General features: G+C 30.3%; 4 protein-coding genes across 10 annotated transcripts in view; 1 reads left to right on the top strand and 3 right to left on the bottom strand.

Annotated features, from left to right (window-relative positions):
- The window catches only part of LOC123009926 (E3 ubiquitin-protein ligase HERC2), a 56448-nt gene that overhangs the window by 5030 nt on the left and 33780 nt on the right, over nucleotides 1–17638 (top strand). For all 7 annotated transcript variants that reach the window (XM_044406506.1, XM_044406511.1, XM_044406509.1 and 4 more), the window contains exons 9-14: nucleotides 1111–1207; nucleotides 7163–7599; nucleotides 7652–7953; nucleotides 13658–14493; nucleotides 14544–14721; nucleotides 15980–16740. In XM_044406506.1, coding sequence (XP_044262441.1) covers nucleotides 1111–1207; nucleotides 7163–7599; nucleotides 7652–7953; nucleotides 13658–14493; nucleotides 14544–14721; nucleotides 15980–16740 — 2611 coding nt within the window. The remainder of the gene's footprint in view (nucleotides 1–1110; nucleotides 1208–7162; nucleotides 7600–7651; nucleotides 7954–13657; nucleotides 14494–14543; nucleotides 14722–15979; nucleotides 16741–17638) is intronic.
- LOC123009928 (adhesion G-protein coupled receptor G6-like) lies at nucleotides 931–5387 on the bottom strand. The gene is made up of 3 exons (XM_044406513.1): nucleotides 5266–5387; nucleotides 5109–5213; nucleotides 931–4317 (listed from the first exon to the last, which is right to left on the bottom strand). Exons 1-3 carry the CDS (start codon nucleotides 5266–5268, stop codon nucleotides 1216–1218), a joined length of 3210 nt encoding a protein of 1069 aa, XP_044262448.1. The 5' UTR covers nucleotides 5269–5387; the 3' UTR covers nucleotides 931–1215.
- Nucleotides 8046–8689, bottom strand: LOC123009933. Its single transcript, XM_044406520.1, has 3 exons — nucleotides 8606–8689; nucleotides 8509–8551; nucleotides 8046–8456 (listed from the first exon to the last, which is right to left on the bottom strand). Exons 1-3 carry the CDS (start codon nucleotides 8654–8656, stop codon nucleotides 8089–8091), a joined length of 462 nt encoding a protein of 153 aa, XP_044262455.1. The 5' UTR covers nucleotides 8657–8689; the 3' UTR covers nucleotides 8046–8088.
- LOC123009932 lies at nucleotides 10454–11198 on the bottom strand. Its single transcript, XM_044406519.1, has 3 exons — nucleotides 11146–11198; nucleotides 11031–11097; nucleotides 10454–10856 (listed from the first exon to the last, which is right to left on the bottom strand). Exons 1-3 carry the CDS (start codon nucleotides 11194–11196, stop codon nucleotides 10495–10497), a joined length of 480 nt encoding a protein of 159 aa, XP_044262454.1. The 5' UTR covers nucleotides 11197–11198; the 3' UTR covers nucleotides 10454–10494.

The following is a 17638-nucleotide window of genomic DNA, read 5'->3' as shown; positions in this document are numbered from 1 at the left end:
ATCACTCTATATAATAATGGTCAGTTGGAGATTTATTTATCGTGAAAAAATTAATATACCACTAAACTTTTTCAATTTTTTTTATATACGTTACACACACAATTTGTTAAAAACACTAGTGGCACATGAAAATAATGCAATAATTACACTTCACTACTTTTAAATACAAAAAAAAGAAAAATGCCAAGAAAAAAAGATACCAGGAACAAAAAATTCTGTTTTTTTTATTTTTTGTCTTATTACAAAACATCCTATACCAGGTGAATAAAAAGTATGGAAAAATAAAAAGTATGCTTAAACTATATTTATTTTTTGAAAAAACTAATTGATGAGTGATAAAGTACTATAAAAATGTGATGATTTAACAAGAATAAAATTTTTCGAAATTTTCTTTTGTTTTTGAGTTCTACAAAAAAATTAATTTTTTAAATGGCAATCCACTATAAAATCATTTTTCTCATAAAAGCTATATTCTAAGGATTACAACTATCTGCTTTATATTTAATTTTTTCAAAAAAAAAAATTTCACATAAATTGCAATTTTGACAAAAAAAACTCGCGTAACTCAAAAACAAAACAAAATTTCGTTCTCAAAATACGATCACATTTTTTATATTACTCTAATTTATATTAATTATTATTTTCTGGAGGCAAATGATCAAAAATAAAACAGCTTGGTTCCATACTTTATATTCACCCTGTATGTTTAACGTTATTTGTAGGTTTTATTGACAAAATTTTTATACTATTACTGAATAATTATGAAAAAGCATACAAGATCATCGGTAACAATAGACATAAAAAAATGGCAAATGTCAAAAATTTTTGACAGAATTTTTCAAACATTTTTTTAATGTTCCTGATTCAACTAAATTGAAACATTTTAAATTTTTTATATATTTTTTTATGAATTTACCAATGAGAGGAAACGTTGCATTATACAAGTGATTTTTTTTGAAACTCGTGCTTTTGACACTCGCTTTAGAAACACACTAGTCACAAATAATGAAAAACTTTGCTTTACTTGTATAATAAACTACTATTTTTCAATTAGTAGTGAAAAAAAAAATGTTTATTTGTCAATACAGATTTCTTTTTTTTTTTTTTCAGACTAATTGAAAACCTCCTCGAAGTCGTAATAACCAACACAATAGCTCAAGACAAAGAATGCATCGCTGTTTCCGCCCTAAATCTTCTCCACCTTCAGGTAGGCATTTATTTTTGTTTTTGTGACACCATCAATGACTCCATTATCTTCATTTTGACACTTTTTGTTCTTCCATTATCAAGTCTCACTTTTCCGATTTTTTTCCTCTGTTGCAACCACAACTGCATTGTTGTAATCATTTCGGCGCGTCTCAATTGTTTTAACCAGAAATTTCTTGTCATTTTATTAAAAACGATAAAGTAGAGGAAAATTACTAAACCTTGAAGTGAGGCAGAAATACAAAAGAAATAATCTAAAGCAATGAGTTGGGTAATACGTGCTGAAACCCCAAACACCCAGTATAAACCCATGAGGAAGAAAAGTAAAATGATGAGACGTAAATTGAGCCAGGAGATGTTGTCTCTTAACCGGTTTGGGCTATTAGCCCGGTAGCAAGTTATATTAACTATAATTGTCATAAAAATGACGATATTTACGGTTAAAGTGAACGAAACTGGGATATAAACACCGTAAAAGAGCGGTTTATTGCTCAAATAACAGAAATTGTCTTGCAAATAGTACGATTCGCTGATATTTAAAACGGTTATAACCGGAACTATTGGTAAAATCCATGCCACAATTGACGCTTTTATAACAAAGTAATTGTGTACGACATAAAACACCTCAACATATCTCAAATATTGTAAATAGCCAATGATGAGCATCCATGTGAATTGTGAACAAACCGAATAGTGCAATAACGCCCCAATTGTCACACAAGTGTTAATTTGGGTGTAACTATTAATCCCACTACTCACCCCTAAGAAAATATTTTGTGCCAAATTTGTCAAAACAAAATTTAGTAAAATTTTAGTGCCTGATTGTTCGCGCCATTGTTTGTATATTATTGCGGTTACGATAACCGCAAAACTACCCAAAGCCGAGAGGGCGCAACCTGTCGCTGTAACAATACTCAAAATGACGTCATCCTCATGCCCTACTAAAATCCCAAAAGGGTTCATTCGGGCAAACTTACATTGACACATTTCACCCAAAGGGCAAGTTGGATCGTCTTTTTCATGCGTCCATGAACCTCTAAGGTTGTACCAGAGTTGATTACGACCGTACGACCAACGGTTACACTTAAGTTCGGCCCTGTATTTACGAAATGGTCGTATCATTACGACCGGTTTTTCCACCCATGAATCAACACCACTTGGACTTAGGTAAATACTAGTTAAGTAACCGGTGGTTGTGTTAGTAGGGGCTTGGTTGAAGAGCGAATCGATAAGGTAAGCGGTTATAACCAGTTTTGCGTTTTTATTCCTGATTATAGTTTCCTTCGTAATGTAGGCACTGAGTTTCAAGTTGGTATTATTGTAGTCAGGAGTTGAATTTCGAATTGGTGTGATTTCAAGTCCGGTTTTGGTTTCGTAAAAGGCAGCACCGGTTATACCGCTTGATATATTACTAATTTGTGTGTAGATATTCCCCGATGTTAGACTTACATACTCACCGGTTAGGTTATAACCGCCGATGATTGTATCAAGACTGTATAGGATCATGTCAGTTGAGTTGAGTATAGTTTGGGCTTCATGTAACACGTCACGTGGTACATTCATGATTCTACTAGCCGTTTCAATGACATTTGTTACATTAAGTTGGGATGAAAAAGTGACATTTTCGAAAATTTTCGCCATAAAATGGGCATCGATTACTATTGGTTTGTTACTCTCCAATAGTATTTCATTCAATTGGTTGATTTTTATACTTGAGTTGTGGTCAGAATATGTGAGGTTGTGAAGTCGTATCGTGTTTTTTGAACCAAATAATTCACCACTATTGTTGACACAAGTTCCTTGAACGGCCCCCCAGTATGTACCATAAAGGTACTCGCCGAGGCAAGTTCGAGTTACCGGTTTTGTGTTGTTTTGGAGGCACAGTTCATTTGGGATTGTGGTTGATCCTAGAAGGGTTTTCTCCCATGTGAGGGTTATACCATTGAAGGTGGTGTCAGGGAGGCAATAACTGGGTGATAGAGAGATGCTGGAATTTGATTGGTTGAAAATTTCGGTTACTTGGTCTAGAACCTCCATCATGGTGTTATTGGTTCCATTGAAGTACAGTCGATAACCGATGACAGTTTCATCGTCTTTTCGCTTATATAAGTTTAGAAATTTGATTTTTTGAATTAGGTTTGTATCGTTGATGACATTCTCGATATATTCTTGTGTTTCTTCGTGTATGGTCAAGGGGTAAGTTCTTTGGGTTTCATTGATTGTGATATTCATTGTGAAGGATTCGCTATGTTGGGGGCCTTCAGCTATGATTTTTTTGCTTTTTACGAGTGTTACATCTTTGGAAAATAAGTTGAATTGAAATCCTTGACACCAATAGTGACCTATTGAATCCATTGCAGGATTTAAAAGGTAGTTAACCGATTTATATTCTGACATATTTAAAAAATCAAAATCGTATCTGTAAGTGATATCATGAGTGGTATGATCAGCATCTGTGAAACAATACACAATCGCCTCAGTACTACGATTGATCGGAAGTAGTCTTAAATACCATTTAATGTCAATTGAAATTCGTTTAGTGCGATAATTGAAACTTAACTGAATTTTGGGCTCTTTATATGCCTTAAAGTTGGTCTCACAGTCGTTACAAGTCGCATTTTGGTCCGTCCAATTGTAATAATGACAGTTAAATTCGCAAAAATGTCGTACTTTTGTGTTTCTACAATGACAGTTATTTGTATTTTTGTTACTTTGTCCTTTTGTACAAATTTTATCGTATAGTGTGCAGTAGTTTGTTCGACTTGAGTCGAGCGTTTCGTAGGCACATAATTGGTCATAATTGTTGTCATTGGTTAGAAAATATGTAAATGTTTCATTGTGTCTGGCTATAACATAATCGGTCATGTTTTCGGTTATATTTTCAAATTGTTGGGTGAATAGTTTGCCATAGTTGCCACGTTTTTCTTTCCAGATGTAGTAATCCATGATTGTGTTTTTCTCGATTTGAAGTTTGGTTGTGTTTAGGGATTTGATTAAGTTGGAGGAGGGGTCAAATGGGAGGGGCATTGGATAAGGGCAGGTTACGTTGAGGACGTAGCAAATGGTTGTGTTTGTGCTTGTGTCGTAGGTGAAGCCGGGTGGGCAGAATGTCTGGAAATAATAATTTTTATTGATAAGATAACAATAAAGTCCTATATCTGGGTCTAGTAATTTGTGCAAGCCCCGCCCACTGTATTTTCTCGGCTTCTTTTGGTATACATATTCTCGAAATTGATAATTTTTACAAAAAGTAAATAAAAATAAAAATTTGGCTCTATTTTTTCATATGAAGCTTCAATAAAGTAATGAAAAAATATGTAGGTAGTCAAACGATGAGGAAACACAAAAAAATTACTGAAAAAGAAAAGAAAAATACCGTTTTAGCGCTTGAAAAAGTAATTAAAAAAATATATAGAAAATGAAACAATAAAAAAACAAATGAGAAAATACAATAAAAAAAATAAGAAAAAAAATACAAGGTGTTAAAAAAGATTCTAAAATATTTAAGGAGGTAATAGTGAAAATTTTTAGAATTGTACTACTTTTTTGTTTGAACAGATTGCAAATAAATGTTTCAAAAAACGAATAATTTTTGATATCTCCGAAACCGTTACTTTGCCGACCCATGTTTATTAAGACTTTTTTGTTTGTTTTGGTCCATACTGTTACCTCCTAAAATATTTTATAATCTTTTATTAACACCCTGTATATTCAAAACTTAAAAATGAAATTTGAAAATATATTCATTTTTTTACCACTACCTATTATTTTGTAATTTTTGTAGAAGAATTAATTGGAAAAAAATTACAAGTGTTTGAAATTTATTTCATTTTGCGCACTTTGTAAGAATTAACTTATTAAACGTATATTAATAATTCTTTTGTTTGTTTTTTTTCGCTTACCTCGTTAGTATCATCAAAGTAATCAAGAAAAATGTCCTGTTCACTCATTTCATCATGTCCGATATTAATTGATAACAAGGCAGCAATCAAAAAAATTCTTTTATTCTAAAACCAAAACAATATAAACCAAATCTGCAGTTTTTCTCAAAAAAAATACCATTGTGTAATTTTTTGTTCATATTATTCAAAGATGTGAAGTGTACTAAAATCGAAAATTCCCTCATTCCTACTTACAAATGATGATAACGTTACCAAAATTACGTTATCGCTAACACCGACTAAATACCTTAAATACTTAATATCGGAATTTTTTAATAAAGAATCTGGTTTTTGATACGAATTGTCTGCAAACGCCCTAAATTTAATAATGTTGATCTATAAATTGAGACAATGAGACTGAGGGTGTCATGTTTAATTGATAAGTCAATTTAGGCGGATTTTCATTTATCAGTGCAGTCGAAATTGCACGACTTTAATTTAACTAATTATTTTTTTAATATCTTCTAAATTCTCTAAATATAAATAATTTGGAGGAATTTGGCACAATATACTCATTTTAAAACTTAAAAAGTAGTTTATAACGCAGTATAAAATTTAAAAAATACATACACCAGGTTTCATTAATGTTTGTCCATCTTCTGGTGTAAACTTCTTAACCTGAATTTTCATTTGTAACAAAGGATCAATTTTATTTTTGTGGCTTATGCGCAATTTTTTGAGTAATATTGAATCGAAAATCCGAAAAATAGTTGCGTCACCAACATAAATTTTATCGAGTGGACCAATAAAGATAGAAATAGAAACTTCTTTTAACAATTTTAAATAAATTTTCCGTTTAATTTAACTATGTATGTAACCTTTTTTATTTATTTTATTTTTTAAATATAAAGTAATTCTAATTTTAACAATTACGAGGAATTTGGCACGATATATATATATTTTTTGAATGTACTTTAAAACTCAAGCTGTAGTTTATAACTTCAGTATAAAATTGAAAAAATACATACACCAGGTTTCATTAATTTTTGTCTATCTTCTGGTGTACATTTTTTAACCTTGGTTTGCACTTATAACAAAGGATTAATTTTTATTTTTGTGGTTTTCACATGATTTTTTATATGTTGATATTATTTTAGTAATGTTTCATCGAAAAACCGAGAAATAGTTGCGTTACTATCATTTTAATGAAGTGGACAAATAAGTTTGATTTTTGCTCTATGATATATGATAATAATTAGAAAATTTTTCTTTTTACAATTTTGTATAGATATACAGGGTGCGCCAGAACTTGCGCCCCAGAGAAAAATGCCATGTAAGGTAAGATACTTGGAATATGGAAAAAATGTTAAAAAAAAATATCTATAAAAATTTCGAAGTTATGGGAGTTTAAATTTTTGCATTTTGATTCTATTTATTTCTGTTGGAAAAATAATTTTCTAAGTTTTTTGCTATAGGCTATTAGAAAAGGAAACAAGGAAGCTGTATCCGAAATTGTATCTTTGTTTAATGTTATTTGTGGTTTTTATTAGCAAAATTTTTGTACCTTTTCTAAATAATTGTAAAAAAAACATATACAAAATCATCAGTATCATGAAATAGACATAAAAATATGTCAAATGTCAAAAAATAAATGTCCAAATTTTTTGACAAATAAAATTTTTGAAACATTTTTTTCATGTTCCTGCTATCATATCTTACTTGAAATTTTTCTCTGGGGCACGAGATCTGACGCACCTGTATTTTACGTTTAATTTAACTAATTATTATTTTTAGCATTTTTTTCAATTTTTTAAATATAAAGTAATCCTAATTTTCAACAGAAAAAGTAAACAGAAAAGTAGTTTGTAAGATTTAAAAAATACATACACCAATTTTTATTAATTTTTGTTCATCGTCTGGTATACATTTTTTGACCTAGTCTTCCATTTATAACAAGCTTCAGTTTTTATATTATTATTATATCACTATTACCAACATAATATTTATGGAGTGGACAAATAAGTTTGATGTTTGCTATATGTAGAAACTATATATTTTTTATTTTTTTTTTGTAGTTACACTGCATAATTAGCAACAACCTGGACACCAAAACTCTGGGTATTGGCGCCAGTAGTAAACTCCTCAACAGCCTCAAAACCCAAGTTGTGTGCTTAGCCAGCTCCTCAGACATCCTCCCTAGCGTCCAATCAGCAGCCCAGAACGCCCTTCAAGCCGGTTGGTCGGTCCTTCTCCCAACAGCCAATGGAAGGGCAAGAATTCTCAGTTCACTTCTCCTCAACACCGACTCGGAAACAAAAATGTGTAAATCAGGCCACCGATTTATGACCGACCTTCTCGTTTGGAGTTTAATGGCAGATGGGGGCCTTGAAACAGCCCTAAACGAAGCCCTAGGACTCGATATTTCCGAATTGACCGAATCGGAGGAGAATTTCGAACAATCAACGACTCATATCACCATACCTTTGTTGTATCTGATCAAACAGTTGATAAGGTAGTTTTCTGTAATTTGGGGGTTGTCATTATGAGTTCTATGGGGGTTGTAGGAATGGTAGCGCACAAACGCAGACGTTTTTGAAGGAATTGGGGACTTGTGGTAAAATGGGGGCTCAAAGGAATGTTCCATCGCCCAGTTTGAAGCTTTTATCCCGATTTCAGAGATTATTAATTGGACGAATTTTTTCGAAAGGATTGGAATGTCAAGATGCGTGTGAGACACTTCTAGTGAAGTATTTAGAGTGTTTTTCGGGTCACGTGACTGCTAGTTTGAATGTGGCCTATGAGACGTGTCTTGTAATGCCGAAAAATTTTCTCTACGTTTTGCAAATCCTCAAAGGTGACATCATTGGTAAGTAAAATATTATATCACAAGGTGGAGAAAACTAATTTATTGTCCGAGATGCGTAGCATCGAGGGAAATAATAAATGCGAGACTATAGTTGAGAAACATTTTTATTGTAAGAATTAAAATCGTAAATATAATCTACACATATGTGTAAATACGGTCAAATGCCGTGACTGGAGCCCCAAAAATAAACGATAAAACTTCGATAATTAGTGTGAGGACTCGTGAAATGGGACTGATGATTCTCTTCACAACTCCACGAACCAATGTTATAAAAATCATGGGTAAATTAATTAATGTTATTGGTAAATGCATGATTCTTTGCGGTAATGTAACAAAAAATCTGACCATTCTATGGGGCAAATAAGCCATAAATCTGAAAAATCTGAACGGTAAAGTCATTTGTCTTAGCACAAAAACGATGAAAGGTTGGATTATAACTGATAAAAAGAGTAATACGATGACACGGAGGACACCGAAGGTCCCAGAGACTTGCACATTATGTGCTGGAATTATTTGATTAGTTATAACCGCCGGTTTCTGTGAATTCAAACTTACTGTGTGCTCGTTCCAACAAGGATGAGATTGGACTTACAGGGACCTGTACAATAATTTTATTTTTACTTTTATTTTAGTTAAATTAGAAAGGACTTACCGCAGCCGCGATCGTTAAACCTGCAAATAAAACTAATAAACTTGTACGCATTTTGTGTTAATCTGATCGAAATTGATTTTTTTCGTGTTTAAATAGTCCTTATTTAATTTTGTGCGGCCTTCGTTATATTGAAAAAAATAAATTGGGGATTGTTTTAATAAAGACAATCTGATTAACGTTTTGCTTCATTTAAAGCTTGGATTTGTATTGTTTAGGCGAATAATAGTATTAGTTATTTTATTTTTGTGCTAGTGGCCGGATTTCGGATTTACCGAAGTAGACCCATTTGTGCAATGTTAAGGTGAGCTAAAAATAAGAATTTTTAGCAAAAATTATGGTTTTATAATAGAATACAAAAGGATTCTATTCCTAAACTACCGAAAAAAAAAATTAAAATAAAACAAAAATAAGTTATTAACTTTTTTTGAGTATTTTATTACTATCTATTTTTATTATAGTGTTTTTAAATTTTCTTTATTTACGCTTGTTTACGTAATAGTCGTACTTGGAAGATTTTTGCTTTCAAGAAATCATGGTATAAAAGGGCTTTATACAAGGTGGTCTAAGATTTTCCAAAGTATGTAACAGTTCTTTTTTTGTATAAACATTTTTGTTTTTCTATCTTGTTAAAATCTTTTTTTCAGTAATTTGTGCTTAAAGTAAATGAATCCGATCAAAATCTGGCATTAAAGAACGTTTTATTATCGTTTTTTTGTTTTTTCTATATTTGTGGGGTTAAAATTTATCTTAAGTAGGTAAAAAAAAATACTAAATTTGATACTGATTGAAAAAAGACATACCAGGTGAATAGAAAGTATGGAACTAAACGTTTTTTGCTGAAAAACTATTTATTTAAAAAAAATCTAATTGCTGCATGATAAAGTACCGTGCGATCAAAAAAAAAATAAATTAGAGTAGGCGGTGATTAAAATCAGATGGCAATCCTGATTTTTGACATCAAATGTCAGCGGAAACTTTGACAAGTTTTGTTTATTCCTTTTGAGTGAAATAATGTTCACTTTAGAGCTGTACAAGAGGAAAACGGTGGATGGTAATTTTCACTTTCAGTTTGTGTGGAAAATTTCCAGCCCAGATCCTCAGCCAATGTGTTGCCAACTGTAGAATTTAATCGACGCCTACTCTAATTTATTTTTTATTTGATCGCACGGTACTATTAAAATGAGACGTTTCTCAAGAATAAGATTTTTCTATTTTTTTTTCTTTTTGTACTGCATTTTTTTTAAATGACTATCTACTAGAAAAACTTTTTTTTACAAAAACTATGATCTAACAGGAATTACAACTATCTACATTTTGTTCAATTATTATCGAAAAAAATTTTCATATTGAAAAAAATTTCATAACTGAAAAATAAAAAAACTCCATTCTAAAAATACGATCACATTTTTATAGCATTTTAATTTTTATTAATTATTATTTTCTGAAGGCAAATGATTAAAAAAATGCTTAGACTGAAGTAATAGTATACTATAACCTAGTTGGAAAATTGTTTATTATCCCAAGGGCTCATGTTATATTAAGTTCGAAGATGTAATGAAATTTTAAGGTTTGTAAACTATTTTTTTCTCGGCATATTAGTATAGTGAATGTGAATAAAAAAATGTAAATAATTTGAGTAAAAAGATGTATGAAAAAATATGATTTAGAGACTTTTCTATTTAAAAATAAAGAACTTTAGAGTATAAGGAGATTATAATCGATTATTTTTTATTTAGTTCGTAAAAAAATCAGAGTAAGACAATTGCATTGTGTCACTTTTTTCGTAGTTTGTTAAAAACTAAAATCAGAAATAAAGGTTTTTTTTATTTTATTTTTAGAAATAAGACATTTTTAATTGTTGGCTTTTATTTTATTGCAAGTATCAATAATTATTCATACATATACACAGTATTAGACATTATTATTGGCATTCCAGATAGGAAAGAGACAACTTTTGCGACAAATCTAACAATACTCGTCACTGGACTAATTATCATCGCAATAGTTTGTATTGTAGTTATTGGTAAATAAACAATACTCAAAACTAAACTTCCTAAACTCCACGGGAATGTCAAAATAAAACTAATTAATTTAAAGGGAAATGAAATAAAAAATTGAAAAATTGTAAAAGGAAAACGTATTACATTTATAAGGGAATAAACTAGTGGCAAAAATAAAATTCGAAGTGCTAGTTTCACTATCACTGGAATTACACCAAAAAGGCCCACTTGACGGAATGTCGTTCCTGAAACTGTATTTTTTTGTTAATTAATTATTTCTATTATTTTATCTACGAGTATTTATTTTATTAAAAAAGATCGTAGTTAAAACGTCGCATTTGACTCGCACATAATGGCAATAGTTCACTTGGATTATTCTCCATTATGTACTCGTTAAATAATATACTATTATATAGAGGACTTACTCATATTCTGGCTTTCATCTTGCAATGAAATTTCACTCTCTTGTGGTGGAAGGAAAGGTAGAGCACCCTGTCAGTTTTTTTTTTAATAACTTGTGTTAAGGTGATAATAACTTACGGTCGTAGCCAATGAAAAATACACGAAAATTGCGATAAGTGAGATGTGCATTGTTGGAATATTAATGATTGACATAATTGGAGTCTGTTGCTTAAATACTATTGTGGGAAATAATGAGTTTTTCTATCTTAGATGTTTCATTAACTTTGTTTTTGCTAAAGTAAATTGGTGCAAAACCGGACCATGCTTTTAAAAGTTTTATTTCGATAACAACATAATGGATTTTTTAAATAAACAAAATCATTTGTTTTTATTAATTACGGGGTGTTCTAGCCAAATAACAAGGATAGTTTCAGTTCAGAAAATTTTTTAGATATAGTTTTTTAAACATTTTTTCTATAACACCAGTGCAGAGTTTTTGGAGATTAGAAGATTATAGAATATCATTTACTTTTCAAATGAATTACCTAGATTTTTTTGCTAAATTTTTAAATCGCGAAATTTTATTACGAGAAATGGTTGTCTTAGAACAAATAATGTTTAGATTTGAGAAATTATCACGCTATTCTATTTTATAATTGCGGTCTTATTTGGTCAGAATTTAATTATCTTTATAATCCAGCGTTTGCATTCTGTCTATTGTCAAAAAAATCATTTTCAATGAAACAAAATGAAAAAGTAAAATATCTGGAACCGTGTAACCTACTCGATTCCAATTAATTTTCAAAATTGTTTTTTTTTTCTTGAAAATTTTTACAACTTACAACTAGGTACTTGTTTTTTTACAAGCCAAAACTCGCGCCTCAGAGAAAATTTTCAAGTAAGGTAAGATACCAGGAACATGAAAAAAATGTTTAAAAAGTTCTATCTGTCAAAAAATTTTGAGATTTATTTTTTGACATTTGACATTTTTTATGTCTATTTAATGATACTGATAATCTTGTATATGTTTTTTTTTTTTATAATTATTTAGTAAAGTTAAAAAAAATTGTCAATAAAAGCCACAAATAACATTAAACAGAGTTACAATTAAAGTTATAGAATCCTTGTTTCCTCTTCTTATAGCCTGCAACAAAACACTTGCAAAATTTAAACTCTCATAACTTCGAAATTTTTATAGATGAAATTTTTTTAACATTTTTTCCATGTTTCTGGTATCTCACGTTATATGGCATTTTTGTCTAGGGAGTGAGTACTGGCGCACCCTGTACTTAGTAATAAGTGATTTACATAATTGAATTGAATTTTTGTCGGTTTTAATGGAAATTAAAACATTTAACAAAAATTTAATCCAAAAGTAAAAAAAAACTTTACAGTACACATATAAGCAATTTATATATGCTTGTAGGCTTAAATACATTTTTCTTGCTAGCCTACTTTTATTTGACAATTTTTTTTATTTCTTTTTGTCTGATATTCTTTTTTATTTCTTTTTTTTTGTCTTCCATTTTTTCTTTAATTTAGTTTTTTTTTTAGTTAATTTGTTCTATAGCTAGCCATTCATGAAGAACACTGTATATTTTTATTTCCATATTACAATGAGCTTTTTTTAGATATTCACTCCAAAAAAAAAACAAAGATTTCTATGAAATGGTTTTATTTTACAAATTTATTTGATTCCTATACACGGTGATTCAAAAATGTAGGACAATCTCTTATATGGTGTTAAAAAACGCTAATAAAGTAACTCAGATTTGCTTTTAGAATTTCTAATTCAAATTCTTTCTTTTTCTGGTAATCATTATTAACTTTGTCTTTTTATTTCAATGATTTTCAATATTTTTGTTTTACGTTTTTTTTTCTAGTTTTAATTGGTGTGGCATTTAATTTTTTTCTTTCAAAGCTTTTTTTCATATTTTGTTTTTTTTTGTTTTCTGGTTTGGAACTTTTTTACTAGGCATTTTTAAAGGCTTTACCAAATTAATTTTTTTCTTTTTTGCTTTCACTAGGTATATCTACTTAAGTTTTCTTCTTTTTTATTTTTTATACTTTTATATTTCTTTGTATTGTTTAAACGTTTTCTCTTTCATAGTTCTTGTTTTTTATTTTTCAGTTTTTCTGTCTTTATTTTGGTTTTTCTGATATTTTCTACTTTTTTATTAGCTTTACTTCTTTTTAGATTTTACTATTTCTTTTTTTCTTTCTTTGCCTTCTGTTTTTATGACCTTCTATTGTTTAGCTTTTGTTTTTGAACTAATTTTCTTCTGTTTTTTTTATCTACCTAGACAGTCTTTGTTTTTTGTAGTTCTTTATTTGTCTAACTTTTTGCTATATTTTTATTGTTTCTTATACAAGAAGTTTGAAAAATTAAGTATAACCGCAATTTACTTCTAATTCTTTTGTTTTGGTCATAAAAGTGGTCACTTTTGTGACGATTGCGGATAAATTGTATTTAAAAAAGGCGAAGTTTATTGTACATTTTTATTTAGAAATGTACATACAAAGAATTGAGAAATTAATTAAGAGATGAGTTAATGAAACGCATTTTTGATTTTTGACATTTTGCTCACAATTCTTCATTATTAAACTCTCACTTTTATGTGTAATTTTAACTTTTTTGTACCGTTTTTAGGCATCCTCTTACCTGAACTCATCATCAGCCTAATCCTCCTCGAATCGGAAGTGGAAATGTTTTTAACTTCCGTCAATTGGCTCAACTTATTCGGCGAAGTGATTAAATCCCTCGATAAGTTATGTCGCTTATCACCAGATGTCGAAACGTTTGATATCGACGACATATCATGGCGTGGAGTGTCCCAAACCCGTCCAAATCCCTACTGTCATAAACCCTACGACGATCTCCCCTTAATCCGAAAAGCCGACCTTGACAATCACAATATGGATGGCGGTCTTTGGGTTTTAATCAACAACAAAGTCTACGACGTGCAGGATTTCAGGTGTGACAGTTCAACAATCAACGAATTGTTGCAAAAATACGCCGGCAAAGACGCCAGTCAATTGTTTAATAGCTCACCCTACCATTTATCAGTATTACAAATGATGGAGAACTACGTTGTTGGTAATTATTGCCAACCTGAGCCCGAAATACCCCAAAACAATCTGGATTGTTTGAACGTCTATTCGACACTTTTCGACACCGAACGCAATCTTGGTTATTTACTCGGGTTGCATTCGTTCAATTTACGACAAAGTTTGCCTTTGCAACAGGAAGAAATCACCTCGAATGTGTGGTTAAATGCGCGTTTTTTACGTGCTGGTCTCCAGGTTGACCAACCACCGAATCCGTACGGTGAAGAGAAAGGCGAGTCGAGGAGTACCAACTCGACCACGGAAAATACCCCAACTGAGCCGAGAGTTAACGAAAGTCAACGAGTTTCGAAAAAATTTCAATTGCCCATCGATCGGATCAATTCGTTTATTAATGCTTTGGCCGAGAGTCGATTATCGGTAAGTTTAGTGGTGTTTAGTTTAGATTTTAGTAATTTTTTTTTTATTAGGATTCGTACGTGATTTCGTTTCTCGCTGTAGTTGAACAGTTTTCGAAACAGAATAATTTTTTAACACGTGTGGATTTTTCGTTTGAACATCCGATTGAAGAAATCGGAAGGGTTTTATATGCCGTTTTGTTGAAACATTTAGGATTGGGCTATGTTGTATTACCGATTTTAGATGCATGTAAGTGGTTTTCAGTGTTGCCAGGTGTGGTGAAATTTTATCAGATCTGGTGATTTTGTGAACACTTTGGTAAAAATTCTAATATCTGATGATTTTTTGGAAATGCTGAAAACTGTTTTTCGAACATTTTCCACGTTTTCAACCAGAAACGTGATTATTTCTTCGAAAAGTCGAAAAACCACCAAATTGGTTAAAAATAGTTCTGTTTGTTCTAGACATGATCGAAAATGACAATTTATTTTTTTTCGAATACTTTTTCAGCTAAAAACGCAAAAATTCGTTAAAAACAATTCAAAAATTTTAAAATTTGACCAAAAACGGCGATATTTTTGTCCTTTTCAACTGTTTAAGCACGTTTTTGAGATAAAAAGAAAGAAAATTCTAAAAAAAAAATTTGAAACAGGCAAAAAAAATTACAAAATTAAGTCGAAATTGATATTATTTTTACCTTGTTTCGCTCGACTTACTTCGTTTTTGAAGCAGAGGCTCATTTATTTTGCAAAATCTTGTCCAAACACCCTTAGAAATCGCAAAAACAATTGATATTGTTGTTATTTTGTTTGTTTCACTCGATTTAACTGGTTTTTGAGCAAACTAAGACAAAAATAAGCCGAGAATGTTTTTAAGCATGTTTTTGTAATACAATCTCAGGTTTTTTGCGAGATTTCGCTAAAACTAACTGATAAATCAACATTAGTCGAAAATTACATTAATTTTGCATTTCTTGAGACTGTTAGCATGTTTTTCAGCAAGAAACACAATTATTTCGCAAAATTGATTAAAAACAAGCCAAAAAAACACAGAATTACGCCGAAAATGAAATAATTTCTTCCTTTTTTGAAAGTTCAAGCAGATTTTTAAGCTGAAAACTGTTTTTTCGTAACAGTTTGCCATAGCGTGTCAAAAATTACTAAATTGTTACAAAAAAAAATATGTTATGAAAATTAAGTCTAGAATTACATTAGTTTTCCATTTCTCGAGCATTTTAGCACGTTAGATACGCATTATTTTGCAAAATTTTGTTGAAAACAAACTGAAAAATCACAGAATTAGGCGTTAAAGCATGTCATTTTTGCTTTTTTTAAGCAGAATTTTAAGTTGAAAACTGCGTTTTTTTGCGAGATTTTGCCACCCAAATCGTAATCTGGTCAAAATTTGGCAAATTTTTCAACTCGGATCTGGTGAATTTTATGTTTTTGATCTGGCAACACTAGTGGTTTTAGGGTTTTTAGTTTTTTAGCTATTTGGTTTGATTTAGATTCAAGTCAACCGAATGTAAAACTACCCAAAGCCATAGCTGAGATGATCAAACTCGTTCATGGCACAAAATGGAGTTTGATTAAAATGCGTCAAGAGTTGAATAAAAGTTACAAAGAGATTTGTATCCCACTTTTGGAAAAATGCAGGTTTTTGTTGTATGATGTTAGACCAAGTATCAGTGTCGAAATGGAGGCTTTTAAGAAAGTTAATATTTTGTATAAAGAGCCTCGAGTTCGCACTTTGGTGAAAAAAGTTATTAGAGATCTGAAATGTGGACGGCACACTTCTGAAATTCAAAAACCCGAAGACATTGTCAATGCCACAATTCAGTCGCAAAGCGAACGACACAAATCTAACGAAGACGTTAGTAAAACTTCTATGAAGAAAACGTCTTCCGATGGTAAAATTTCTGAATCGAAGAGTGAAACCGATGATGTTAATAATGAGATTAAGAATGGGGCTCAGAAAGTCGCTGAATCGAACAATTCGCAAAGGAATACGAAGAGTTGTGGTGTCGATTTGGAGGAGAAGTGGAATGTTGAGAAGATTGAGAATGATACGAGGAGTGAGCAAAGTGAGGAAGAGAAGGAAAAGAAGTTGGAAAATGAGATTGCGTTGAGTGGGATTGTTTCGAAATTGACTGAAAAGCAAATGAAGAAAGTTTGTACGGAGAATTTGGAATTGATGAGTTCGATTGTGGATTTTGTGGTGCAGGAGACGTGCGATGTGGAGATTTTAAGAAAAGCCATGTATTATCAGGTAAGTTTCAAAAATTAAAAAAAAATAATGAAAAAACTGTTTTCTTTTTAATTCTGCATTTTCTTTACTTTTTCTTATTTTTGTTGGTTTTTTAGCATTTTTTACTTTTCTGAAGCTAAACTCTGTTCTGTTTCTGTTCTTATACTCTTCTAATTCTTTCTTTTTCTGGTAATAATTATTAACTTTGTCTTTTTAGTTCAATTATTTTCAATATTTTTATTTTACAATTTTTTATTTTTTATTTGTTTTGCATTTTAATTTCTGCTTTTTTTGTATTTTCATATTTTGATATATTTTTGTTTTTCTCACCTAACTTTTGTGTTCTTCTGTTTTGGAATTGTTTACTAAACATTTTTAGAGGTTTTACAAAATTTTGTCTTTACACTGTTTTTTTCTATTTTGCTTTCACTAGGTTTTTTTATATTTCTATATTTCTTTATATTGAATGTCTGCTTTAAACTTTTGACTTTCAAAGTTCTTGCCTTTTATTTGTGTTGATGTTGATTTTTCTATTTTTATTTTGGTTTTTCTCTCGTTTTTTATCGGATTCTGTTCCTTTTTTATTAGTTTTACTTCTTTTTGTGCTGTTTTGGCTTTTGAATTTTACTATTTTTACTTTTTTCATACACTTTTGTTTATTTTCTTCTCTGTTTCCTATTTTTACGGGCGTAAAAATTATTATTTAACTTTTGTTTTTTAGTACTAATCTTCTTTTATTTATTTTACCTAGCCAGTTTTTTTTTTCATTTTTTTTTTAATTTCTTGTTCGTCTAACTGTTTGCTATAATTCTATGTTATGTAAAACAGCAATTTACTCGTTATTTATTTATTTATTTACTATTAAATATAAATATAAAATGCTGTGTACCTCGTTATAGAAACGGGGAAATATGAAAAG

This window comes from Tribolium madens, unplaced genomic scaffold (genome assembly GCF_015345945.1).
Source record: "Tribolium madens isolate multiple individuals breed KSU strain unplaced genomic scaffold, Tmad_KSU_1.1 Scaffold_7;HRSCAF=85;Tcas5.2_LG10, whole genome shotgun sequence".
Lineage (NCBI taxonomy): Eukaryota > Metazoa > Arthropoda > Insecta > Coleoptera > Tenebrionidae > Tribolium > Tribolium madens.
The sequence above is the reverse complement of the archived record's forward strand: the minus strand, read 5'-3'. Positions and strand labels throughout refer to the sequence as shown.